The sequence below is a fragment of the Notamacropus eugenii genome, chromosome 2 (genome assembly GCF_028372415.1).
Source record: "Notamacropus eugenii isolate mMacEug1 chromosome 2, mMacEug1.pri_v2, whole genome shotgun sequence".
NCBI classification, from domain to species: Eukaryota; Metazoa; Chordata; class Mammalia; order Diprotodontia; family Macropodidae; genus Notamacropus; species Notamacropus eugenii.
The window spans coordinates 355,591,283-355,616,895 of record NC_092873.1 but is presented as its reverse complement, the minus strand read 5'-3'; the positions used below and the strand labels follow the sequence as shown (position 1 = coordinate 355,616,895).

The 25,613-nt window shown below is 43.9% G+C and overlaps 1 protein-coding gene and 1 non-coding gene across 11 annotated transcripts in view; both read left to right on the top strand.

The window, feature by feature from the left end:
* The window catches only part of MED24 (mediator complex subunit 24), a 57,588-nt gene that overhangs the window by 20,016 nt on the left and 11,959 nt on the right, over positions 1-25,613 (top strand). For 6 of the 10 annotated variants that reach the window (XM_072646327.1, XM_072646324.1, XM_072646323.1 and 3 more), the window contains 18 exons: positions 558-671; positions 1,180-1,227; positions 1,753-1,835; positions 2,139-2,225; positions 2,482-2,593; positions 2,994-3,136; positions 3,993-4,030; positions 4,398-4,480; positions 4,964-5,142; positions 5,251-5,350; positions 5,729-5,904; positions 7,022-7,286; positions 13,210-13,391; positions 13,620-13,710; positions 14,101-14,200; positions 17,083-17,163; positions 17,497-17,645; positions 17,918-21,151. In XM_072646327.1, coding sequence (XP_072502428.1) covers positions 558-671; positions 1,180-1,227; positions 1,753-1,835; positions 2,139-2,225; positions 2,482-2,593; positions 2,994-3,136; positions 3,993-4,030; positions 4,398-4,480; positions 4,964-5,142; positions 5,251-5,350; positions 5,729-5,904; positions 7,022-7,286; positions 13,210-13,391; positions 13,620-13,710; positions 14,101-14,200; positions 17,083-17,163; positions 17,497-17,645; positions 17,918-18,034 — 2,148 coding nt within the window. In that variant the 3' untranslated portion in view covers positions 18,035-21,151. The other 4 variants (XM_072646325.1, XM_072646320.1, XM_072646329.1 and 1 more) reach the window with 4 other exon arrangements.
* On the top strand, positions 4,229-4,333 carry LOC140530695 (small nucleolar RNA SNORD124). Its single transcript, XR_011976115.1, has one exon. It is a non-coding gene; the product is annotated as a small nucleolar RNA SNORD124 (small nucleolar RNA).

Here is a 25,613-nt window from a genome sequence, read left to right as displayed (position 1 = left end):
TTCTGGGCAGTTACCGATAGGCCCTAGAACCTTTATTTATGGAGAAGAGAGCTCAGTGGTTGATGACTCCCATTCTAATACAGTTTGAGGTCACCCCTTAATCTCTTAGTTCTTAGAATGGAGACTAGGGAAGGACTCTTCCATTCTGTCTCTAGTCAGAAAGACTGAGTTTGAAATATTACTGGCTATTTGACGCTAGGCCAGTGGCCTTTAATTTCCTCATCTATGGGATGAAAGTAGTAGAATTGATTACCCCTTGGGGTTGTTGTGAAGTAAGTGCTTTGGAAATGTTAAAACACTAATATAATTATGATGATATAGTGACAGGAGGACTGGTCTCCAAGTCAAGAAGATGTTTAAGGTATCCCTGGGATACATGCTGGCTCTGTGATCCAGGGCAAGTCATGTCATCTCATAGGGCTCTAGACAACTCACCTTGACTGAGATTGTAGTGCTTGTGCTGATCTGTATTAGGAGAGGAAGGTTCCCCATTAGGAGTTCTTGTCTGGTGTTCCCCTACCCCAAATGTATATTATTATTTTGGTTTTCTGTTTTAGCATATTCCCACCCCACTCTTTGTCCTTGAGATCTGGAAAGCTTGTTTTGTGGGTCTCATTGAATCCCCTGAGGGCACCTATGAGCTCAAGTGGACAGCCTTCACTTTTCTCAAGGTACTAGGGGAAGGATTGGGATCAAGAGGTTCTTTTTACAACCCAAATGATCTCCCTCTGCTATTAGCCTCTGCCAGGTTCCTCTTCATTTTTCTTGAGCTTTAAATTGGTTAAATTGAGCTCCATGACTGACCCCTTTGTTCTTCACCATTTGGATTCTAACTAGTTTAACAGTTGCCACATTATTAGTACAGGGTGGGGGTGGGATGGGAGGCAGGACATGGAGACACATGGGGTTGCCCATACCTAAGGGTCATGCTCGTGGCTGAATCTGCTTCTGTGATTGTGTATCCAAACCATGGTCCCTTGAAGCTGGGAGTGGACTGGCCCAGGGTGATTTAACACACACTAGACTCTCTTTCTGGTCTGGAACCTGTGAATTCTTGTCTATTACTGGGACACATATGTTTCGGTCTGTGCATAGGATGGGACTTCTCTTCCTGGTCCAGGTGGAAGAAAGGAGAAGAAATTGATTCCCCTGTGGCCTTTTTCTTCTTTCTCCTTCTAGATTCCTCAGGTTTTGGTGAAACTGAAGAAATACCCTCAGGGGGACAAGGTAAGTTGCCTCAGTCTGGAAAGGGCTCATATTCAGTATTGTGGTAAAAGGTGGTGCCTTAGGAGAGCTGGGGGAAGAGAGGGAACAGTTATTGCCCAGCCCAGAACTGGATATCAGAGAGAAAGAAGGAGATTTGTGGTCATCTGCCAAGGCTGGGCAGCTGGGAATTCTTCAGGGAGCTAAATTGTTTGAATGTCCCTAGATCAGGAACTTGTGTGTTGAAAATATTTTGATAACTCAATTATAGTTGCTTTCCTTTGTAATGCTGTGTATTTTGCTTGTTATATTTAAAAGTTTCATCCCCAAGTACACACATGTGCAGGCAAACCCATCATCCTCATCATCATCCTACTACCAGAATAGGCAAGATGCCACTTCTCTTTCCATCACAACACTGGGCACACCCAGCCAGTTGGCCTGGGCCACAGGCCTAGCAAAATAACACCTGTGCCCAGCATTGCCATGTGTGACTAGAAATGGAAAAGGTGGCATAGAGCCCAGATTGGGGTTTCTGGCTCTTTGTAGGACTTCACTGAGGATGTGATTTGTGCCTTTGAGTTCCTGCTGAAGCTCACACCCTTGCTAGACAAGGCTGACCAGCGGTGCAAGTGAGTGCTCCCATGGCCTCTGTCTTGCTGATGTGCCCAAGAGAAGCCATTCTGTTTCTAGGGTCCCCTTTCTTTCTGGCTCTCCTGGGATTTACTTTGAGAATGTTATAGGCAAACCTGCAGCCTGTCCACAGTCTAGTGCTTCCTTGTTTCCCTTTCTTAGGCCCCTAGAGAAGCTTCTAGAAGTCTCTGCTTCTAGGATTGGAGCAGGTCTGAAGAAGCCAGATTCCCTCTGCTCTAAGGGCTCCCCTGTGTGTCTGTTCAAACATTATTCTCCCTACCTCTCCCTCTTCTGCCTCCCAGCTGTGACTGTATCAACCTGCTACTCCAGGAGTGCAGTAAACAAGGGTTGCTCTCTGAGGAGATCACAGACAGCCTGATGGACAAGCGGTAAGTGTATGTGGTTGGGCCAACCCTGACTGCTCTCCCTCTCCCTGTCCCTGTTGACCTAGATGGGGCCTCTCTGCCTTGTGTTTGAGTTTGTGACTGTGACTGGGTTATTGAGTCCAACGGAAGGGCCAGAAGCTTGTGCTGTCTTCATGGGGTCTAGGCACTCATTTACTCCTTAGCCTCTCAGCCTCTGTATCTCAGGAGATCAGGAATTTACCTTGATTATTACTTCTCCCCACTCTCATCCACTCCATAGCAAAGCTGACCGAGAACTTTCCCCTTGGTTGAAATCAGCTGAAAATGCTAACATCCAGCCCAATCCAGGGCTGATTCTTCGAGCAGAGCCCACAGTCACTAACATTCTCAAGGTATGTTCTTCACTTGAGTCCTTCTTGAGGTCTCTTCTCCCTGAGCTTGTCTCCCTCCTGATAAAATAAATTTATTCTTTAGCTCTTGTCTTCTTCTTCTCACTTTTACACAGTTACTCTGACACTACCAGAGTGTTTTAGAGTGGCAGGCTCATGTTCTTTAACAGCCCCTTTCCCCATTTCATGTCTGATGAACTGATCCCATTCTGATGTCAGAAAACAAAACTTCCAAAGGACTTCCCAGAACAGAGAACAAAAAAGATGAGAGAATGTTGGTCAATGTCCTGTTGCATGTGTGGGGTTTGGGTAGAAAACTGTGTGGTCTAAATTGTAGGCAAGAGGGCTTTGGGGGGTGCTGAGAATTTCCCTGTGGAGCCCAGCCTCTTGTCTCTATTCCTAGACAATGGATGCAGATCATTCCAAGTCTCCAGAAGGACTCTTGGGGGTTCTAGGCCACATGCTTTCTGGGAAGAGCCTGGATTTGTTGTTAGCTGCTGCTGCTGCCACTGGAAAGCTCAAGTCCTTTGCCCAAAAATTCATTAAGTGAGTATTACGATGCTTGTGCTCTGAAAGAGAACAAAGGTATGAAGTTGGAAATAAAAGTCCAAAGTCTTGAGGAGACTAGGTGTTAAGATTCAGGGAAGTCGTGGTAGTGGATAAATCCCTAGAAGTCCCAGAGGTCCTAAAGACAGAAGGTTGGAACCCCCAGAATAGGTGGTCTGGTTGTACTAGCCCAAAGGATGTATACAAAGCTCAGAGCCATGCTCTCTGGATTGAATTATCAGTTTTCCCCTTGGATAGTCCCTCTGCATTCCTATCAAAGTTTTCCCTCTGATCAGTGTAGGGGAAAAGATAGAAGGCAGGCAGGCCAGTAGAGGTAAAGACACTTTAAATATTGGGTATAAGGAATGAGCAGTCATTAACCAAATACAATAAGAAGAAGAGCTATATTGGGAAGCACTTTGGACTAGGAGACTTGGACACCTAGAAAGTTCTGATTCTGCTGCTAAGGAGTTCTGTGACTTTGGGTGATTCACTTGACCCTTTTCAGCATAAATTTCTTCACTAAAATAGGGGGACTGGACTAACTGGTATTTGAGGACCTTTCCAGCTCATGCCATTCCATTATCCATAATTTCTTGTGAAATCCTGTTCCAGCCATCTCCAGGAGAAGGCAGTTCTTCAAGTGTACTAGAATTTATTTGTATTTAGTGGACGTTTGATGTGTTAGAGATTGTGGTGATAAAGCTCTATTTTAGTGTAATGTGATTTATAACCTCAGTGCTGGTGACTAACACTAGTTGAGAAGCACAGATATTCCTACCCCCTGCTTCTGCTGTTTCTAGCTGTTCCTGTTGTCCCAGGCCCCTTTTTTGACCCAGCTCCCCTCTTTCCACAGATTGAATGAATTCACAAAGCACATCAATAATGAAAACTGTAAGTTATCTCCTTGCCCTCTGCCCTGGTGTGCTATGACTAATCAGGGTTGGTTAAGGACCCTGAAAAGGGTAAATGAGGGCAGGCCAAACATTCTTCTAAAATTGTGCCTGCCTGTCCTCTTTGTGAGCCCAAATCTGTTGTTTGGGGTGGGCAGAGGAGAGCATAGGAGGGTCTCAGAACCTTTGGGGAGTGTCCATATTTCAAGGGAGGAATGATGCTCAAAGTGAAACCCCAAGAAAAGGATCCTGAATCCCAGGTCTGTGATGGAGCTGCTGTCTTCCTGACCTTCCTTGACTTGAACCTTTCTTGCCCTAAGCCTTGGGCAAGCAAGGCTTCTCCTGACTTTTGCATCTCCTCCCCACAGCCAAAGGAGCTTCAGTCCGTGCTCTGCTTTTTGACATCTCCTTCCTCATGTTGTGCCATGTGGCCCAGACCTATGGTTCAGAGGTCAGTGAGAGGGGAAGGGCAGAAGGGAATGGGGTAGGGGATGACCAGGGACTTGGTGATGTGGAAAGAGGGAAGAAACCATTTGTGAAAACTAAAGAAACCTTCCTAGATCACCAGATCTCAGGAATCATGACACACTATGCTATGCTTGTGGTTGATGGGTACCTAGTTCATCAGGAGAGGAATCCCTTCCCCTTCCTCTTTCCACCTTATGGGCTTATGCAGTGCCTTTTGGGACCATATCCTCATTGACCACAAGATGGCGGCATAGGTCTCATTTTCTTCTCATTCCCCTAGAACTACCTGGTTCTGAAGTGGGTGGGAGAGAATGTCAGCCTTGGCAGGATAAAGGCTAGGGCCTGCTGGGTCAGAGGTGGAGGGGTAATGGTCCTCTGAAAGCTTTTGTCATACTCCCCTGTTGTCACTGTGGTAAAGGGGACCTGGTGGGTAGATATTTATCCCTCTCCTTGAATTGTTCATCAGGTGATTCTATCAGAATCAAGCACTGTGGGTGAAGTGCCCTTCTTTGAGACCTGGATGCAGATGTGTATGCCCGAGGAGGGCAAGATCCTGAATCCTGACCATCCCTGCTTCCGGCCTGACTCCACCAACGTGGAATCATTGGTTGCCCTGCTCAACAACACTTCTGAAATGAAGCTGGTGTAGGTGGCCTGGAAGGATGCAAGTGGGGGCAGCAGTCAGGGTCTTTCTCCTTCAAGACCATGCTCTTGCACCATCTTGGTGACCTCCTTCCCACTTCTTCCCCACAGGCAGATGCAGTGGCATGAGGCCTGTCTCAGCATCTCAGCTGCCATCTTGGAGATTCTGAATGCCTGGGAGAATGGAGTCCTGGCTTTTGAGTCCATCCAGGTAGCCATTCCCCTCTGTCCCCAGTAATGCCCTTTGGTCCCAGGATATGACAACCTGATTTCCCACTCATACCATTCTTCTCTCTTCCCCTAAGAGCCAGGTGTCACTCCTAGATGTCCTGCATCTCCTTAGTGTAGAGGGCCTCCCCATCCATAGAAGTCTAAGATCTGGGTGTCTTCTTCTGTAGCCATGATCATTTCTAGGTCTCTAGGTCACTCCTCCCTCCCTCTCCCAGCTCTCAGTGTCAGTGTGGGCCCACTGGATTATGGTGGTCCAGGGTTCAACTTGCTGAGATCTGAGGCTTCCCAAGCAGGGAAAGGGTGTGTGGGGCAGGCTTTGGGCTTGGGATATCTGCAACTAACATGTTTCCCATCTCAGAAAATCACCGACAACATCAAGGGCAAGGTGTGCAGCCTGGCAGTGTGTGCCGTTGCTTGGCTGGTGGCCCATGTCCGTATGCTAGGCCTGGACGAGCGTGAGAAATCACTGCAGATGATTCGACAGCTGGTAGGGCCACTCTGCAGTGAAAATACCCTGCAGTTCTACAGTGAGAGGTCTGTAATCTTCCCTGTCCCCTCCAAGCCTTTCCATGCACTTCTGCCTACAGTGCCTCCAATCATCATGATGACTTTTAGGCTAGAAAAACCAATCATTTCTGTTGTGCTGCCAATTCTGCATACTTGTGGGAGGGAACACTTACCTGTGGATTGGAGAGGCCTTTTGCCTTCCTTTCCAGCCTTTGATCCTTGGGTCATTTCCCTTTTTCTGGGTTTTTTTAGGGTCCTGGGGATCTCACCTTCTTTCAGTCATTCATTCAGCAAATACTTGTTGAGCACCTCTTAAGAGGAAGACAGTTGTTTAGAATGTCTTGTAAGGGAAAGAGATGGCAAAGTCCAGCTAAAATGTTTTCACTGTTACTGTAGAGTTTATTTCATTGTGATCATTTCTGCTCCTTTCAATAGAACGTTGTCCATGATGTAGGAGTTTTTAGCTCGTACCTTTTCTCAAAGATTTCTGCTGCCAAAATTTTGGATGAAAAGGAGGAACTTGAGTATAGTGATTGAGAACCTGAGGCATATATAATGATGATATGCCAAAGAGGATTTACTGTTTTGGGAACAGTTAGCCCCCAATTCTGACATAATGATTTTTATTTGAAGGTTCTTTATTCCTAAGAGAATTCTGCCTAGACCTATTTTTGCCCAGGTGAGCCAGACCCTGGAATAGTTATAAAGGGAGTCTGCCTATATTCTTGTGTCTGCAATAATTGTTTGGTTTTGAGTGGTGGCCAAGCCTCAACCAGAACCTGAAAATCCAAGGACTTATTTCCTACCTGACCCCTAAACACTTTGTTCTTGGGATGTGATGTGTGTTTATTTAGACAAAGGATCTGGTAATGCCATATAATAGAGAGAGGTCTCCTGGAATGCCTTGGAAGAAGGAGAGGTCCTTCCCCTTTCCTAGGCCATCAGTATCCAGTGGAACACTGCTAGGAGCTTCTAGGAGCTTCCTCTTGTTCCTTTTTACTGCAGAATATGGATTTATTCCTCTTGAGGTTTTTTGTACCACAAACCTTTGGAGAGCAGGGGGTTGTTACAATTGACCCTACTGGTGTCTCCCCTTCTTGGCAGGTATCATATCTGTTCACATTTGCATTCTCCATTTCCACAGGGTGGTGATCATGAGCTCAATTCTGGAGCACATGTGTGCTGATGTTCTACAGCAGACAGCCACACAGATCAAGTTCCCATCTACTGGCATGGATACAATGCCCTATTGGAACCTCCTCCCCCCTAAAAGACCTATCAAGGAGGTGCTGACAAGTATCTTTGCAGAAGTTCTGGAGAAGGGCTGGGTGGATAGCCGGTCCATCCATATCTTTAACACCTTGCTGCATATGGGTGGTGTTTACTGGTTCTGCAACAATTTGGTCAAGGTGTGTATTGTGGGGCTGGGAATAAGCCAGACAGCTATGGGGAGGAGAGAAGGCTTTGGTCTTGGTTACCTTTTAAGAAGTCTTTATTGAACACCCAGTGTGTCCCAGCCAGCCATCACTTTCACCTGTGTGATGTCCCATTGCTATCATCTGATGACGACTAGGTCATTCTTCCTCCTGTACAAATTTGTTTTTTATCCTTCGTTCATTGATGTCTTTGGTTTTTAAATCAAGTTCATTTCCTAATATTTTCTCCTGTCTCTAGCCTTCTCTATTCAGTAGTGTTGTAACACAGAGAAAAAATGTAAATCAACACAGTGGAATCTGACAGTATGTGCAGTATTTTGTACCCTTAGCCCTCCACCTATGATGATCTTTCTTTCTGTGGTACTACAAAAAGTGCTTCTGTAAAGATTTTGGTTTGTATGGATTCTCTTTCTCTAATGGTTTTAGTACTTAGCTGACAGTTTTCCTTGCTACTTTAATCTCTGCCCTCATTCTTGTAGATCCGGATATTCATGTTAATGACATGTGAGACACCATGGCCTCCCAGTTCGTCAATCTCAGTGCCCTTGATCACCATATACACTCAGTTGCCAGCATCTTAGATTTTACCATCATTCCAAATTGTTCTGCTGCCCCAAATTCTGAAATACATCTCTTTGATACCTTACTTTTATCTCTCCAACCGTCTTACTCATCCTAAACCAGTTCTTGTCCTTTCTTCACCTCTGAGTCCTTTGTCCCTTCACGTTCTCCTGGTTACAGAATTGCATCTTATACAACTTCTGCCCATTGGTCCTAGTTCTTCTCAGGCCAAGCAGGACAAAGCTAGTGACTTCCACATGGTAGTCCTTTGAGTACTCTAAGATGATTCTCATGTTCCCTGACCTCCAAGTTAGCTCTTCTGTAAAAGGAATGTAAGCTTTTTAAGAGTAGAGATTGTTTCATTTTTTTGTCTTTGTACCCTTAGAACATTGCCTGGCACGCAGTAGATGCTTAAATACATCCTTGATGATTGATTCAGTAAGCTAAGTACCTTTAACTTAGCCTTGTATGACATGAACTCATCATCCTAGTTACCCTTCTCTGCATGTTCTCCTGATCATCAGTGTCATTCCTAAAATGTTTCCTAGAACTGAACATGGTATTACAGCTGTGCTCAGAACAGAATATAGTGGTGCTGTCTTCAGCTCCCTAGCCCTGTTCACTCTTGTCTATCTTAATGTAACCTAAAGTCAAGTTAGATTTTTGGGCTTTCATATCACAGTATTAACTGACATTGAGCTAATTAGCCACATCACTGAGGTTCATTTTTTGAACCTCGTGTGAGAGTTTATTTTTTTCCCTATTAATGTTGCCTTATTAGGTTTACTGAAATCAGTATCTTATTAAGAGTTATTAGGACCCTTATTCTGTCATCTGGTATGTTAGCACTCCTTCCCTAATTCTAGTCATTATGAAATTGGATATGCTTGTTATTTATTTCATTATGAAGATCAGTAATAACTGTTAAAAGTCCCAGGGTGAGGGATCAATCTTCATCATCTTGGTGCAGAGGTTACCAGAGAATCTCGGAGTTGGAAGAGAATTCAGAGGCCCTCTGGGCAAACCCATTTCTGATTAAGAACCCACTCCCCCTCTCCAGTAAGGCATCAGTCAGGCTTGAAGACTTTCAGTGAAGGGGAAAGAACTAATTCCTTCTAAGTGTACAGTGAACCAACCATCCAGGACTATTCTGTGGTTGGGTTTAGCCATTCATCCTGTTGAAATACACTTAACAATGATTACCTAGCCCTGATCTCTGTATTTTATCCACCAGAAGAACATGAGAGACTTTGTCACATGTAATCTCTATCTGCAATCTTCCTCTGAAGTGGAGCCAGTGATAGTACCTACCTCCCAGGTTGTTGTGAAGATAAAAATAGGTAGTATATGTGAAATACTGTGTCTGGCACATATAGGCCCTACAGAAATTCTGGCTATCATTCATCATCATCGCCCACCACTCTACTAATCTTGCCAAAAAAGGAAATGTGCTTGATCTTGCATGACTTGTTCTTGGTGAGTCCATGGTGTGACTGTGATCACTGTTTTGTTTTCTAGATGTTCAGTGTCCAGTCAGTAAACACTTATTAAATCCCGGGCTGAGTAGTAAGCTCTGGGGAGCTTACGGGGGAAACATCGTGCAAACCAATATGTACAAAACAAGCTTTATGTATAGGATAAATGCGAAGAGAAGCTTCCTGGAAAAGGTGGGATTTTAGTTTGAACTCAGAGAAAGTCAGGGAAGTCAGTAGGTAGAGTTGAGGGAAAACATTCTAGACATGGGGTTTTGTTCTTTTACAGTAAATATTATTTTCCTCATTCAGCTTTGTCCGGTTTCTGTCAGGTCATATAAATTCACAGTTCTCTGAATTCATAGTCATCATTTCTATGGCACATTAATATTCCATGATACTTATATAATCACAATTTGTTTGACCATTTCATATTTAATTGACATTTTCATGCTTAGTTTCTTTCTGCTTCTTTTCTATTACCAAAAAGTGCTGCTGAATATTTTGGTATATATGGAACTTTCCTTTCTATCTTTGATATCTTTGGGGTATATCTGGAAATGAGAATCAGTGTTTTTGTCATATTTCCAGCATTATTCCAAATTGCTTTTCAGAATGGGATGAATCAATTCACAGTTCCACCAACAGTTTATTGGTATTCCTATCTTGTTCCAACTCATGCTTCCATCATTATGTTTCCCACTTTTGTCATCTTTACCAGTACTCAGGGTGTGAACTGAACCCTCAGAGACATGAGCCAAAACCTAACAGCTGTTTTGATTTCAAATCGCTTTTCAGTGATTTGGGGCAATCTTTCATGTGGTATCAACAATTTGCATTTTTTAAAAATTTTTTTGGTCATTTATCCAATGGAGTCTTACATAATTGTGTCAGTTCCCTGACATAAATATTTGATGGAAAATATTTCTTTCCCCTAATTTTCCAAATTCCTAACTTCTTCTGAATTTTTCTAACCTTAGCTATACTACAAAAGCTTCTCAATTTCATCTGTATGGGTCTTTTAAAATCTAAGCTGGTTAGTGAGTTTTATTAGCATTTTTACTATCCTCCTTAGACAACTGCCCTTTTTTTCTTTGTTGAAATTATTTTTTTATGTCTTGTATCCTTTAGAGGTTCCTCTCCCTCCTGGATTGACTCCCTCTGTAGAATTTAGGTCACAGGGTGCTACTTGTCCTTTGTTTAAGTGCTTTTCAGTCTGCTTTCCCCAACTCTAGGAGTGAGTGGTCATTCCCTGAACTAAAGGTTTCCATCATTTTCACCCCAAAGAACAAGTTCTTCCCTATTAGTGAAAATTAAATCCAGAATAGAGTTTCCTCTTATTGATTCCTCTGTATCTTATGCATGTACAATACTGCTCTAGCTTTTATTTTACTTCTTATGTTCTTTTTGAACACTGTGCTCTCCTAAAAGAATATTCCAATTCCATCATATCTCAGTAATACCTGTGCTATCAAATTTGTGTCTTTTTTAGTAGATTCATGTGTCTTGCTTACCTCCTTTTATTGTTTGTTTCTGTTTTTCCTGTCTGTCACCCTTTTCTGACCTCACTTTTTCATTTGTAGTCTTAGCCCTAGAATTAGGCAGATCAACAGGGCACTGTCCTTGATCGTTGAATCTCTTGTTTTCATATCCTTATGTTAATGAGCTGCCAGTATTCAATCTGATGCCACCCTTACTACTTTTGTTTCCCCCCTTATGCCTAAGCCACTAACCACTTCTGAAGAGGTCATATAGCCAGATCAATGAGGCTTACTACAAATTCTAGTTATCTAACTTTCCCTGGGTCCTTAATATTTCATGGAAGTCCTTTTTTTATTTTTTTTAATGATCTCTGGTTGTCTCTCCAAACACACTTCCTATAGCCACTGTTGCTAACCCCAACACCTTTTTTCTCAGTAGGTGACTTTGTCTCCTATTATAGAGAAATTTGAGGCCATTCATTATAAACTCCCTTATTTCTCTGTTGTCTGCCTCTAAACATTTATACATTTTTACTTCTTGTCTGCAGTCTGAGAATATGAGCTGGCCCTTCCTCTGAAGATTAACCCTTCTTTTTCTTCCTTCAGTCCCCTCTGTGTCCTTTGACATCTTGCCCTATGTCATTCCTTCTCTCATTTTCACTCTCTCCTGGATTCTTCCTTTGACTTTGCTAATCCCTAGAGCTATCTTTCATCCTGTAGCTCTCCCTGTTGCTAAATATCTAGAATAAGATCTTTACACTTCTTGCCCCCATTTCCTTACCACTGACTTCTCTGTCTTTTGCTATCTGGTTTCATCCCCTATTGCTCTACTGCAGTCGTTCTTTCTTGGCCAGTGATTTCTTAATTGTAAAATCTAATGATATTTTCTTAGCCCTCATCTTCTTTGAGTTTTCTGTGGCTTTAGAAATTCTTTGACCACCATTCCGTTATCAAAACTCTTTCCTCTCTTAGCTTTTGGGTCACTACTCTTCCCTGGAACTCTTCTTACCTGGTTCACCTCTCTTCCATTTCCTTTACTGTCTCATTTAGTGTGTTCTAAACTTGGGTGTCTCCTGAGGGCTCTGTCCTCAGTCCTCTTTATAGACTCACTTCCTGGGTGATCTGGTCAGCTACCATGGGTTCAATGATCACTTCATGCAGATGGCTCCTGAATCTGTAAGTCTTAGCCTTGATTTTCCTTTGTATTCCAGCCCTGTGTCTTCCACTGATAGCTGGCGATGACTACCTGAATATCCTGTTGGCACCTCAAATTCAGCATGTTCAAAACTAAATTCATCGTGCTTGAAGACTGAAAAGAACTAACTATGATATAAAAATGAAAGAAACTACATTCAAAACTTTACTCACTCCCCCTCCCGCGCATTAAGTCTTATCTCATTAGGTTGATAAAAAGAAAACTCAAGTGAATTTATCTTAAACAACCCTTCCCACTTGCCATGAGCTTTCTAAGCTTCCCTGTTTCACTTGAGTACCACTCATCTTCTTGGTCCCCCAGGCTTATAAACTTGGATTAAATCATCTTTGATCCCTCTTTTTCCCTCCTTCCACATCAGTTGCCAAGTCTTGTCAGTTCTTTCTCCGCAACTGCCACCACCCTAGTTCAGGCCTTAGTTTCCTCTTGCCTGGACTCCTTTAATAATAGTTTTTTTTCTGCTTCCAATCCATCTTTTAAGCAGTGCAAGTATAACTGTGTTACTCCTCTGCTCCAGAAACCTTCATTATATTGCTGTTGCCCCTAGGAACTCCTTATTCTGGTGTTTAAAGTCATCTGTCTCCTTTGACTCCTGCCCTATTTTTCTTGGTAGGTTCAGCTAAACAGGACTCTCCATGCCATCTTCTGAGTCTTTGCATCATCATCTCCTATTTCTGGAACATTTCTACCCTTCAGGGTTCAGCTCAGGTGCTAAAAATTTGTGTGAAACTGTCCCATCTCCCTTTCTGCTCTTGCCCACTTGCATCACTCTTAGGGCTCTTTGCTTTTCTCCCATCTTTAGGGCATTTTGATTTTCCCTTTGCCTCTTTTTCTGTGACCCACTTGTAATGTATCTCTGAGATGCTTGAAGTCAGGGACTTTGATTTTTATTTTTGTATCTCTAGCACTTTAAATATAGTAGATGTTTTATAAATTTATGTTGAACTGAATGTAATAAGCATAAATCAAGACAGGTAACTGCCAAGAATATGCAGAGTAGAGTTAGGTAGAGTTAGTCTGGGAGGGATTCTTGGAGAGTCAGAAGTTGTAAAGGAGAAAGAAGGAACTTGGTTGCAGAAAAAGAGGAAATGACATTTGAAGACCCAGAGGTAGGAAATACCTAAGGTTGAGGTCCTGTGTTCCTATTTCTGCTTGCCTATTTGTTCCAGGAGCTGCTGAAGGAGACTCGAAAGGAGTATACCCTTCGAGCTGTGGAACTGCTGTATTCCATCTTCTGCCTAGACATGCAGCAAGTCACCCTGATTCTGCTGGGCCACATCCTTCCTGGCCTTCTCACAGACTCTGCCAAGTGGCATAGCCTCATGGATCCCCCAGGCACGGCCCTGGCCAAGTAAGTGTCCCTCCTACTCCTTTCCATTTCCTGTGGCTTCAGAGCAATCCTGAAAGGAGAACCTGTCCTCTCCATGTCACTGCAGAGGGACTGAAGTGTGAATTCAGCCTCCTACAACCTATTCTTTGCTGTTGGTTTGGGTTTACTTAGAAGTTACAGAGATCCTTGCTCTGTTTCCTACTGACCTTCCTGTTCTCTCCTCCTTTCCCCTTGAAATTATTTGCATAGACTGGCAGTCTGGTGTGCCCTGAGCTCTTACTCCTCTCACAAGGGGCAAGCATCTTCCCGACAGAAGAAAAGACACCGCGAAGACATTGAGGTAAGTCCTTACGAATAATTATAATACAAAGTGATAGATAACAAGTGTGGCCCCAAACTGGTACCCTGAACTCAGAAGTGACTCCTCTAATTGTTAAAATGGAGTATAAAACTGAAGCAGGGACTTGATCTTTCCTCCTCTGGAAGGTTCTTCTCATATGAAAGGGAGCAGCTGTTTTCCATTCCCTCTTTTTAGGAGAGAAGGAAGAGGAAGACAGTAGCCAGAAGGATTTCTGAATTTGGAGGGTCAGAAGGCCTTTCAGAGCAGGAACCTCTTCCTGCCTCATAGCTGAGTTCTTTCTACTTTCTTGAAGTTGGAGGGCCACTCAGGGGGTAAGAGTTGGGGTTGGTTTCCTCTTCATGGTATTTAGATTTTGACCTAATTCCCTAGGACTACATCAGCCTCTTCCCCCTGGATGATACACAGCCATCAAAATTGATGCGACTTCTGAGTTCCAATGAGGATGATGCCAATGTTCTCTCCAGCCCCAGTGAGTATTTGAGATTGGCAGGCCCAGGCAGGGGCTGAGCACCCTAGAAATAGATACCCCCTAGCAAACTTTTTTCCATGTTCCTTTGAGGGAACTTTCAGTTTCCTTCAACAGATGTTATGAATTAATAGGATAATAGGATTAAAACTTAATGGACCTTAGAGAACATCTAGTTCAGGTCCTAATTTTTCAGATAAGGAAATGGTCCCAGATAATTTGTGACCTTCCTCATAATTACATCAGGTAAGTGGTCAGATATTGAGAGTGAGAGTTAAGTGTCGAGTATAACTTCTAGGTTGAAAACCTAACTGAGGCTGACAGGTCCTAGGGCTGCTGGGTGGGTACTGAGCCAGGGTTCCCAGGCCCAGGAAGTAGCACCATGATTGGGTTAAAAAGATAACGTTTCCTCTGCATCATGGCATTGACTAAATTGATCAGTGGAGGTTCCTGAACAGGGCCTGATGTTTCCAGTGTTTACCATGCCATGGTGGTGCCTTCCCATGAATTCTTTGTCTGGGAACCAGCTCATGACCCCCCTTTACCCAAGGTCAGTGGTTTTATACTGGGCACCTCTGCATCTCCCCTTCCTGATGAATAGGTCTGCAGCCTTTTCCCTTGGTCCCTTCTCAGATGTCTGGGGCAGAAAGTTATTCTTCCTCCAGATGGTGTGTTTACCTGTGTAGCTATCTCCCTAATGAACAGCCTTTAGTGGTGCTTTCTAGTCATTTCTGTGTCAGCTGTCTTGGCACCTTTGTCATCTTTGCCTTTGTGACTGAGTTCACTCACTAGCACTCCAGATTTTTTCCTCTTCCCTACAAGATAGGATGGTGCTACATTGTGATAGGCCTTGAATGTCAAGCTAAAAAGTTTGAGCTTGCTCACTCTCAGTAAGTTTTTCTTCATTTCTAACTGGGGCCAGCTAGGCACAATGGTCTTTAAGGGAGTTCCCTTTTGCCTTCTCCCATTGTCCTCTTCCTTTTGGAATGAGGTAGTGGTGGCTTTAAAAGGTTGAGAGCAGAGGAGTGATATTACTCGATCTATTCAAAAAGGAGATTAACCCAGCATTGATATGAAAGAGGATGTGGATGAAATAGAAAGTGGAGCCACGGGGACTCTGAGGAATCCTGGCTTAGTAATGAGACTTCTAAAAAAAAATATGAACTAATTAAACATCAAATGTAATGAACATTCCTCTGTGTGTGTGTGTGTATTAATGCATATATATGTATATGTGTGTGTGTATGCATACACAGAGGAGGAGAGAATTTTACCTGAAACTGCAGATCTAGCTCTCTTATGTAATGACAAGAAGATGCTGAATTACTTTGGTCATTAGGAATAGAGAAGAGAAAGTGAGTGCCTGAGGGACTGGTGAGGTAGACATGGGAAGATGTGATAACTGCTGGCATATGACTACTTGAAGAGAAACAAAGGTAATCCTGAGGTTTTGAACACAAGAGCCTGGCTTGAAGATGGCATCACAGAAAGAGAAGCAGGTGTGGGGGAAGATAGGAGACATGATTGGGTAGGACGCAGTGAATTGGAGGTGGTGAGCATCCCAAGAGAACTGTTTTAGATCCAGACAGTTGCATATACCTCTCTAGAGAAAGGAAGGATTGGGGATAGATACTGGAGTGTTATGTGCATAGAGATCCTAGTGGATAGCTGAGGCAGAGAATGAAGAAAGAACAGAAGGAGAGGCCAAGGGGCAAAGTCTGGGAGTCCCCTAGCACTTGAGGTCCTGAGAGAGCCGGCAGAGGACACTTCTGGAGGAGATGGACAAGAGAGGGCAGCCAGAAGGTGAGAAAATAGGGGGACACGTCTAGGAAGACCTCATTGAGGGACCTAATAGGTAGCTTTATGTATTTAAAGAACTGTGACTGAAGATGGTTCAGCATTGTTTTTCTTGGCCCTGGCAGGCAGATCTAGGAAAAGTCTGGAAGGCACATGAGACAGATTTTGTTTTGATCTGAGGCAACATTTCCTGATAATCAGGGCAGTCCCAAAACACTGGATGGAAGGAATGGGCAGGCTCCACAGAGAGTGAGTTCCCCATCAGTGGAGGTCTTTAAGCAGAGGCTAAGATGGTCTCTTGTTGGGGATATTCTTGCTTAGGTGTTTGTTGCACTGGATGTCCTCTGAGGTCTGTGATAGTGTGAAAGGAGAAGGAAAAGGAGTGAGTGGTGAGGAGGGAGGAGAGCCAAGAGAGTGTGGTTTCTGAGAGCAAGGGAGAAGGGGGTGGGGTGGGGCTGGGCAATGATGTCAGAGGGTCCTGAAGAAGGCTAAGGACTGAGAAAAGGCCACTGGATTTGACACCTGGGAGGTCTTTGTTGACCTGAGAGAGAATGTTCAATAGAGCAGAAAGTAGGTTTCAGGACAGAAGTCCCCAAAGGAGGTTGTTCTAGTGCCATTGTAGTCCTGGGAGCAGTTTCCCAAGTTCTTGTAAGGAGCTGGGCACAGGGAAAGTGACCTGATGGCTAGGGTTGGCCTGGTTCTGGTGCCTGAGCTATTTCTGTCTCTGGGATCTGGTATTCCTCCATCCCTTTCCCTCTGTCTGGCAGAGAGGCCAGTGTGGGGCCTCCTTAATGTGAGGATTGAAATTCCCTCTGTGGGATTCCTCCTAGGCCAGGAGCCTTTTTTGGGGAGGCTCTCTTCTTCTCAGGGCTCTTCTGTGAGGAAGGGGATATACTTTGACTTAGGGTTTGCCCTGGGACCTTTAAACAGAGTGGGGTTCATCTCACCAGTCAGCCAGGAAACTGGGGGAGGGATGGGGAGGGACTGGGGAGGCCTCAGGGTTTGAGGAGGGGTTCCCTTGGAGTGGGGAAGGAGAGGGTTTTGAGCAAACCATGTCTTCCCCTCTGCCTCTTCCTCCCATTCCCCAGCTGACAGGTCCATGAGCAGTTCTCTGTCAGCCTCTCAGATGCACACAGTCAATATGAGAGACCCTTTGAACCGAGTCCTTGGTAAGTTCCCTCTGTTTCCTAAGCCTGGCCAGCTGGGCAGGAGACTCCCTTTTCCCACCTTCCCTTACCTGGTGGTGGAGACCTTTTCCCAGTCTGCCCCTGAGGACCTTCTGGTGTCCCCTGTACCAAATTGTCTCCTCCCTTCTGTCCTCTTCCTGCTTCTTCCTGACCTTCCTCTGTTCTCCCCCCACTTGATTTCTCCTTTCCTCTTGCTCTCTTCCTGCCTCCAGAACTTCCTTTGCCCTTTCTGCTCCCTCTGCATCTCCAGATTTTTCTTCATGCTTTATGCCTTTGACTGATCCTCTTGTACCTCTTGTGTCTGGCTGTGCACAGCAAACCTGTTCCTGCTCATCTCCTCCATCTTGGGGGCCAGGACAGCAGGCCCTCACACGCAGTTTGTGCAGTGGTTCATGGAGGAGTGTGTGGACTGCCTGGAGCAGGGTAGCCGAGGCAGCATCCTGCAGTTCATGCCTTTCACCACTGTAAGTTGTGGGGCCCAGGTGAGGGATGGCAGGTTTTGGGGGTGGGGGATCCTGTGCTGCCCCTTAGGGCACTGTCCCTCCACCTCACACTTTCCACTGAGTGGATAAAGCAGGTGGCTCTGCTCTTTGGTGTTGGGGAGTGAATTTGGGGAGATGTGGGCAGTGTTTTGGAGGAGTACCCTCATGGAGAGGATAGAGCTACTTTCCTTTGTGGTGTCCCATTCTTCCACTGCGGGGAGAGGGCAGTAATTGCTTCTGCTTCCCTGTGACAGGTGTCAGAACTGGTCAAGGTATCAGCCATGTCCAGCCCCAAGGTAGTTCTGGCCATCACGGACCTCAGTCTTCCTCTGGGCCGACGGGTGGCTGCCAAAGCCATCGCTGCACTCTGAGGTGGAGGAGGTGAAGTACTTTTTTGGGGGAGGGTTACATTTGAGGAATGAAGGAAACTGAGGAACTGAAAGAGCAGCAGGAGAGACTGAGCAACTGAGAGACCAAGAAACTCTCCTCTGGGATAACCGATTGTTAATCAGGGAGGACTTTCTGGACAGTGACTGTGCCTCTCCTCTTAACGTCATTTATCTTCTGTTCGTCTTTTTCTGACCTTAGTTCATTTCCTATTCCTCTCCTTTCCAAGAATTTCCATTTCTGCTTCCAATGGCTGCCTTGGGCATTGGTGCTTCCGTGAGCCTCCATTACCAGATGGATGAGATCCCATTCCTCAGGAAGGGAGTGTATCTCCTGCTCCTGTGAATGGATCATCCTTGTATCTTTATTCCTGGTTCTCCTCAAATAGCTTTCACTTTGCTACCTGCTTTGAATTATTCAGGACCACTGTAGAAGGATAATGACAATCCCTCCCACGTGTTCTACATTCTCACCTCCAGTGAGAACAGAGCAGGGTAACCCCAGTTTGAATCCTGGGGCAAACACTTGTTAGCTGGGGACAGATGCCCTGATTGCCTTCCTTCCTTGCCTCTGCCTCTTGGAATCTCTGGCTTCTTTCAGAGCCTACCTCAGGTGTCAACTTTTTCACAAGGCCTTTCCTGAACCCCCCACCCCCACCCCACCCTGCCCAGTGATTGTTATTCCTCATTTTCCTCATTCTCTTTTGAAATTTCTTGGTATTGTTTTCTGTATATACTGTATCTGCCCCTTCCATAAGCAATAGAATATAAGTCCTTAGAGAGCTCTGTTTTCATTTTTATATTCCATTGGTTGGCACAGCATCTTGCACAGTTTTTCAGACTAGACCTGTGATTTCATTGGCATAGGGAACTGCTGGTGAGGAATTTCAAGGAGGGATGGCTCAGTGGATGATGGTGTTTTGGACTTGGAGTCAGGAAGACCTGATTTCAAATCCTGCCTCAGATAATTCTTGACTATGCCATCCTAGGCAAGTCATTTACCCTCTCTCAGCCTCAGTTTCCTCGTCTGTAAATAGGAATGGTAATATACCTACATCACAAGGTAGTTGTGGGGCTGAGATGAGAAAATCTATGTAAAGGGCTTTACCAGTCTTAAAATGACTATAGACATGCCAGCTGTTTAATTTTCGGTCCTCATGAAGATTGGCACCTGCTCTGCCAACCTATAAACTTGACTCTTTATAAAGAGAGTTGCTTGGGGGCATTAAGCGGTTAAAGAACTAGCCCAGGGTCACAAAACTAACCGGTATGTCAGAGGCAGAACTTGAATGCAGGACTTCCCGGCTGAGACTGGCTTTTTATGCTGCCTCTTTTACATGGTAGGCTCTTACTCATTGTTTGCTGAATCATGGGGCAAGTCATGAAACTTCTCTGGGCATCAGTTTCTTTATCTATAAAATGGAGATAATAAATACACATGATACCTACCTCACAGAGTTATTTATTGGTCAAGTGCTTTATAAATTATACACCACTACAGACAAGTAAGCTATTAGTTTTACTTCCTGACCAGTCTCTCATGTCCTCCTCCCAGAATACTGTGTTATACCATGGTGTGGATTTCTTCTCAGTATGGAATAGATGGCTGCTGAGATCCTTTTATCTCTAGATCCTTTGATAACTTTCCCCATGTTAAAGAATCAAAAACTGAGACCTAGAAAGAATACTTACTTCTTTAATGACTTTTGTTACTGTTTTATTGAACTCTATGAAGTATTGCTTTAATAGTCTGATTTGTGTTGCATTCAAACTGTAAATTAACTGTAAGAGAATTATCATTTGTATTGTGTTGGCATAGCCTGGCCTTAACTGTTGAATATTCTTCCAGCTATTTATATGGAGAGACAAAAGAGCTAGAAAAGAAAGATAATGGTTGGGGATGAAGAGATGATAGCACTTCAAGCCTCAAACTATTATAAAGCAACTGTCTTTAAGGTTGTTTGCTGTTGGATAAAAGAATAGAATCTGAAACAGTGAAGCTCAACCTAGTGTTTGGTAAATGGGAAACACATTTTACTTAGGAAAGAACTCCCTTTTTGTTAAAGGCTGCTGGAAAAAGTGGAAAGGAGCCTGGCAAAAATGATACAAAGTCTTATATCCCACACTAAATTCAAGGTGTGAGTATATGACAATTATCATAAGAAAAATCCTATCCTAAAAAAAATTAGAAGAGAAGCAGGTCATAGACCTTTTACAAATACAGATAGAAAGAATATTCATAATGAAACACAGAATGGAGGCAATTAAACAGCCCTGGTGTGCATATGTGTATTTGTATACTTTAGTTATGTACCAAATACTTTTCCCCAATAAGTATTTGATTAAAGAATGTGAACAGTTCTCAAAAGAACTATAAATTATTATCCCTATGAGAGAATGGTCCAAATCAATAATAAGAAAAACAGAAGTCAAAATTACCCTGAGGTTTCGCCTCATCCTTCAAATTGGCAAAGATAAGAATAGTCAGTGCAGAGGTCTCATGGGAAGCTAGGCACACTAAGTCATTTGTTAGTGAAACTGTCAATCAGGACAACCATTTTGGAACACAATTTAGAATTATGCAAGTAAAGTGACTAAAATGTCCATGACCAAATATTTGACCCAGAGATTTTAGTACTAGGCTTATATCCTGAGGAGGTCATTGATAAGAAAACAGTCTCCCACATGTACCAAAATATTTATAGCAGCACTTTTTGTGGTAGCAAAGAACTTGGAACAGTGTGGATACTTATCAGTTGGGGAATAGTAAAATAAATTGTTGCCTGTGATTTACTGTGCTGTAAGAAACTACGGATATAGAGAAGCATTGAAAGATTCAGAAGATCTGATACAGACTAGAAGCAGAACCGAGAACTGAGAAATAAAATAGGTACCGTGATGACTGCTACAGCAAAAAATGGAAGGAACAAGCATGAAACAACTGGGAATTAATGCTGCAAAATTAAAAAGAACAACAGATGAGAGGACGGATTGCCCCATTTCCCACTCCCCACCCCCTTATTGTAGGAGGTCTTTGGTATTAGCACGTTCATTGCATGTATTTTCTTGTTCCTTTATTTAAAGTTTTCCAGATATGTTTTATTATTCCATTCTCTTTATTTGCTTAATCTGCCTCAATCCAATACCTTCTCCATTGGAAACTAACATAGCATATATTTTCAGACTTTTTTTCTTGTTTTGGGTTTTTTTGTTTTACTGAGTTCTATGAAGTTTTTTTTTCTATGAGTTTTTCTAGTTTGTTTTTTTTAATATTATGTAGGGTGTCTTTCTGGGAGGGACATGGGTACTGAGAAATTTTGGTGATACAAAAAAAAACTAGAAATATATATATTTTTTCTCAGCCTTGCTTAAAGTGACAAAGTGCTCTTTAGAATTACTGAAGCTCTGATCACTTCTTTTCACTGGGCCATCCCTCAACTATACCCAATAGGAAATGGTGAAAGTGGTGGGCAGCTATTGAAAGCCCCTCCCATTCCCCTAGGTCATCCTTAGTAAGACTCAGCTTCCAAGAGAGAGGCATGGAGCTGGGAGCTTGCATCTCTTGAGGTCATCCCTAAGGCTCCATCATCTGTGGCCTTTACACTTTGGAAAGCCAATGGAGCCTGTGCCTAGGGGGATCTTCCTCCTAACTGCAGGAATGGTGATCTATCCACTTGGCCACCTAGCTGCCCCTATGAAGGTATTTAAAAGCCAAACAGAGGGTTCATATTTGATCCTGAGGCCAAAGTGACCCCATTCTCCAGTAAACTCCAATGGTGCCATATGACCTCAGGCCATTTCACTGCCTCTGCAGAATGCTTTCCCTTCTCTCCCTTTTCACCCCTTCCTCAGTTTTCTTGGCTTCCTTCAACTCTCAGTTTTTGATAGAAGCCTTTCCAAATTCTCCTTAATCTGAGTGGCTTCTGTCTAGGATTATCCCAAATTTGACCTGTATTTATTTGCGTGTTATTTCCCCCTGCCCATTGCACTTTGAACTCTTCCTCCTCCCTCCCTTATTACTCCATTGTTCAGTAAAGAGCCTGGTATATGTAGAAACTTAAAAAATGCTTATTGAGTGATTTACTGTGGGTCAAGCAAGCTCCCTCAGACATTCTACCTCACTCCTTGGCAGACCCCAGGGAATTGGAGAAAAGGAAATGGGGAGCAGGGGAAACTGAGACACAGTTGATGAAATTAAGAATACAGCTATTTCTGCTACGATTCTTTGTTTTTCAAAAAGGAGATTGTTTATTGGGTTATAGGGAATGGAAGAAAGGGGTATTTGATGAGAATGTGGTGAGAGTAGAGATGGAGTAGGGGGAAGCAGAATTTGTATAGCTGAGGGAACAAGGGATGAGAAAGGCAGATAGTTGGGAAATTATTGAGCAGTCACCCTGGTAAATGCCAAAGAGGCTTCTAAATCCCCCACAATGATTAGCTCTGGCTTCTCTGATCCCCTAGCCTTTGATTTCCCTTCTGCCAGTTAGCGATTTAAAAATAGAGGAAAAGGTATTAGGGCAAGGACCATGGGAAAAAACTAAGTGAAAGAACTCTGCACAGGACAGGTAAAGAGCTTTGAGAAACACTGGATGGAGGTAGAAAGGTAACAGAGTGAGGCTGCTCTAAGGTGTGTTCAGATTCTGAATTTCAGCACTCTGGACAGTCTCACTACTTTTTGGATCCGGGGGAAGGGAGTTTTGTAAGAGAAGAGGGACGGCAGATGACAAAATGAAAGCTTTGAAGGCAGAGGAAAAAGGTGCTGAAGTGCTGCACTCTCACTCTCCACTTTCTCCCTTTTTTCTGGTTTCTTACAGCAAGATAATCCCCTGGGAATGTGGACTGTCTCCATTTCATGCCTCAGGTTCCCTTTTGCTCATTCAAAGAGGCTAGATTTGTGGTATTTGGTAGACCCATAAGTGTAGCATGCCTAGAACATAATGAGGTTGACCAGCTAAATTCCCGTTAGAATAAATAAGACGAGTATTTATGTATATAAAGAATATAAATATGACGCCTATGTATAATAATATGTGTATTTTGTTTTCCCTTTTGCTCCCTTCCGCCTTCTTTCTTCCTCGACTGTAGAAAACAATCCACTCACAGGGGTAGGAGATGCAGAATTCAGTGCATTCCCTATCCACCACCTTCATCCCACCCCTGGCAGGCACATGACGTCACTCAACCAAACTGCTAGAGTTCCGAGTTTCTTAATCCGAAATAACCGACCAATTAAAAAATTAAGATCTTTTAGTAGAATTGGTTTCCATTGTAATCCTTTGTAATTCTATTTTAGGCATCTAAAAACATTCTTAGAAGAGGTTAATGGGCTCCACCAGGCTCCCAGAGTGGTGCCCAAAACAAAAAAGGTTTAGAACGTGGTGGAGACCGTGACAGGAAGACCCGCAGGGTACTGCAAAGACTTCAGCGTCCTAGGAACGGGGAAGTAGCTGCGGGCTCAGCCAGAAATCCAACTGCCCAGTGGGTGCGCTGCCTTCGTACTGGGATCTAAAACTGCAATTCCCAGAAGTCAAGCTAGGGTCGACCAATCTCATCCTTCCGATACTTCCATTGGCTTTCGGTGGCCGCGCCCGACCAATCAGAGAGGAGCCCTTTAGGGGTGTGCTTCCGGGCTAGAGATGTCGCTTCCGGCGTGTGTGTCTGTTGTGGCGGAGGTTCCTCAGCGAAAGACGCGGGGTGAGGGTCTGGAGAGCAAGGGGCAGTCGGGGTGGCCAGAGCCTGAGGGCCAGGGAGGATAGCGGACTCCCGCACTGAGGGGCTGCTGCTGAGAGCCAGAGCCGGCTCATCGGTCTCAGAGTTGCCCCTTTGCGCGGCATTCCGAGACCGTAAGGGTTCCTGCCCCCGAAACCAGGCCGGTCCCGGCTCCGCCTTGTTCCCAAACCCACGGTCCTGCAGGTGCGGAACGAGCCACCAACATGAAGAAATTATCCCCCAAGCCTCCTGGGACATTCTTGTTCTGGAAGGCCTGGAGGGAGGGAGGGTGAAGAAGGCTGTGTGGAGGAGGGAAAGGAGGGGCGGGCCATGATCGGACGCCCCCACCCCTCGTTGGGTAGTCCGTGAAGCACGCCGTCGGTTCCCGGGTATGCTCTCCACAACCCGAGCCCAGCAGACCCTGGAGCTGCTGGTGATGGGTGCGGAAGGAGAGCGGGTGGGAAGTTTCAGCCGTGTCGGACCCTTTGGGACCCCATTTGGGGTTGTCTTGGCAAAGAGGCCGCTTCTTGACTTCATGGCCACCTAGCTGCCCTGTTATGAAGTAAGGAACGACACAGTGACAAGGAAATGGGCAAGTGGGACAGCATTGCAACTCATGGGCTGAGGTCATGATGTATTTTAAGCAAACAAGGAACAGCTATGGAGAGCTTCCTGTTGGTTCTTTTTTTTGTGATTTTTTTACTTTAAATTTAAATGCAAAATGAGAAAAAAAACATTGCCATGTCACACAGTGGACCATATGGGAGAGGATTCAGTGTCAAACAACACATTTCTATTTCAAGGAAACCTCCATAATAAATACTACACATTGTTTTCAAAGTTGCTCAGCTTTTCTTTGCCTCTTTAGTGGTTTTCTTTTGTTCTCTGATGTGTACTTTTTACCTTATTTTTACCCATCCTTCCCCCCAACACCCTTTAGGGCTACAATTGAGCGTGGATATACATATGTAGATGTCTTTAAACATGCACATATGTACACATATACACTCATACACACTTATATATGTAAGACTGCACTATGCTTATTTCCTCCTGTCATCTGTTTCTCTGAAGGTGGATAGCATCTTCCACCATTTCTTTACTCAGTATACCAAGTAAAAGAGGAGGCACAACAGCATTACCCTTTTTAGTGGGTTGTGAAACTATGCTATGTACTTTTTTCTTCTTCCTATAAACAATATGTTCTGAGATTTTGACTTTATTACCACTTCTCCTGCTGTACAATCATAGACTTAGAACTGGAAGGGGTATCAGATCATTTAATCCAGTCCCAACCCATATTATGCATCCTGGCTTCCATAACCAATCAACCAAGAAGTATTTAACAAATAACTACAATGTCCCTGTTAATATGTTCAGTGCTGTTGAAGAAGATACAAGAGAACTGTTCTTACGTGTGTGTGATTTCTGTCCTCAAGGGCTTGTAGTCTATTTGAAAAGACAGGACTTAGAGGTCAAATATCTAGTAAGTGCCAGCTTGAGATTCAAGTATGCATCTCTTTTTGATACATAGGACCAGGGAATCTTTCCACTCTACTTCTCTTTTTTCATGTAATTAAGTTAAATGCAATAGAAGTTCAGAGAAAAATCAGAAAGGTCAATCTGAGCTGAAATAATTTGGGAAAAGATTTGAACAGAGACCTGAAGGATGGATAGGATTTGGGTAGTTGGAGAGGAAAAGGAATGACATTCAGGAGAGAAGACTAAATATGTGAGTAAATACAAGAGTAAAGGCATGGAGACTGAAGGAAATTGAAGAGATGAGCTTGATTACAACACAAGATTTAAGGCCACCTGTGGGTTGGCTCCAGAGTACTTTGTGGGATACCCTGGT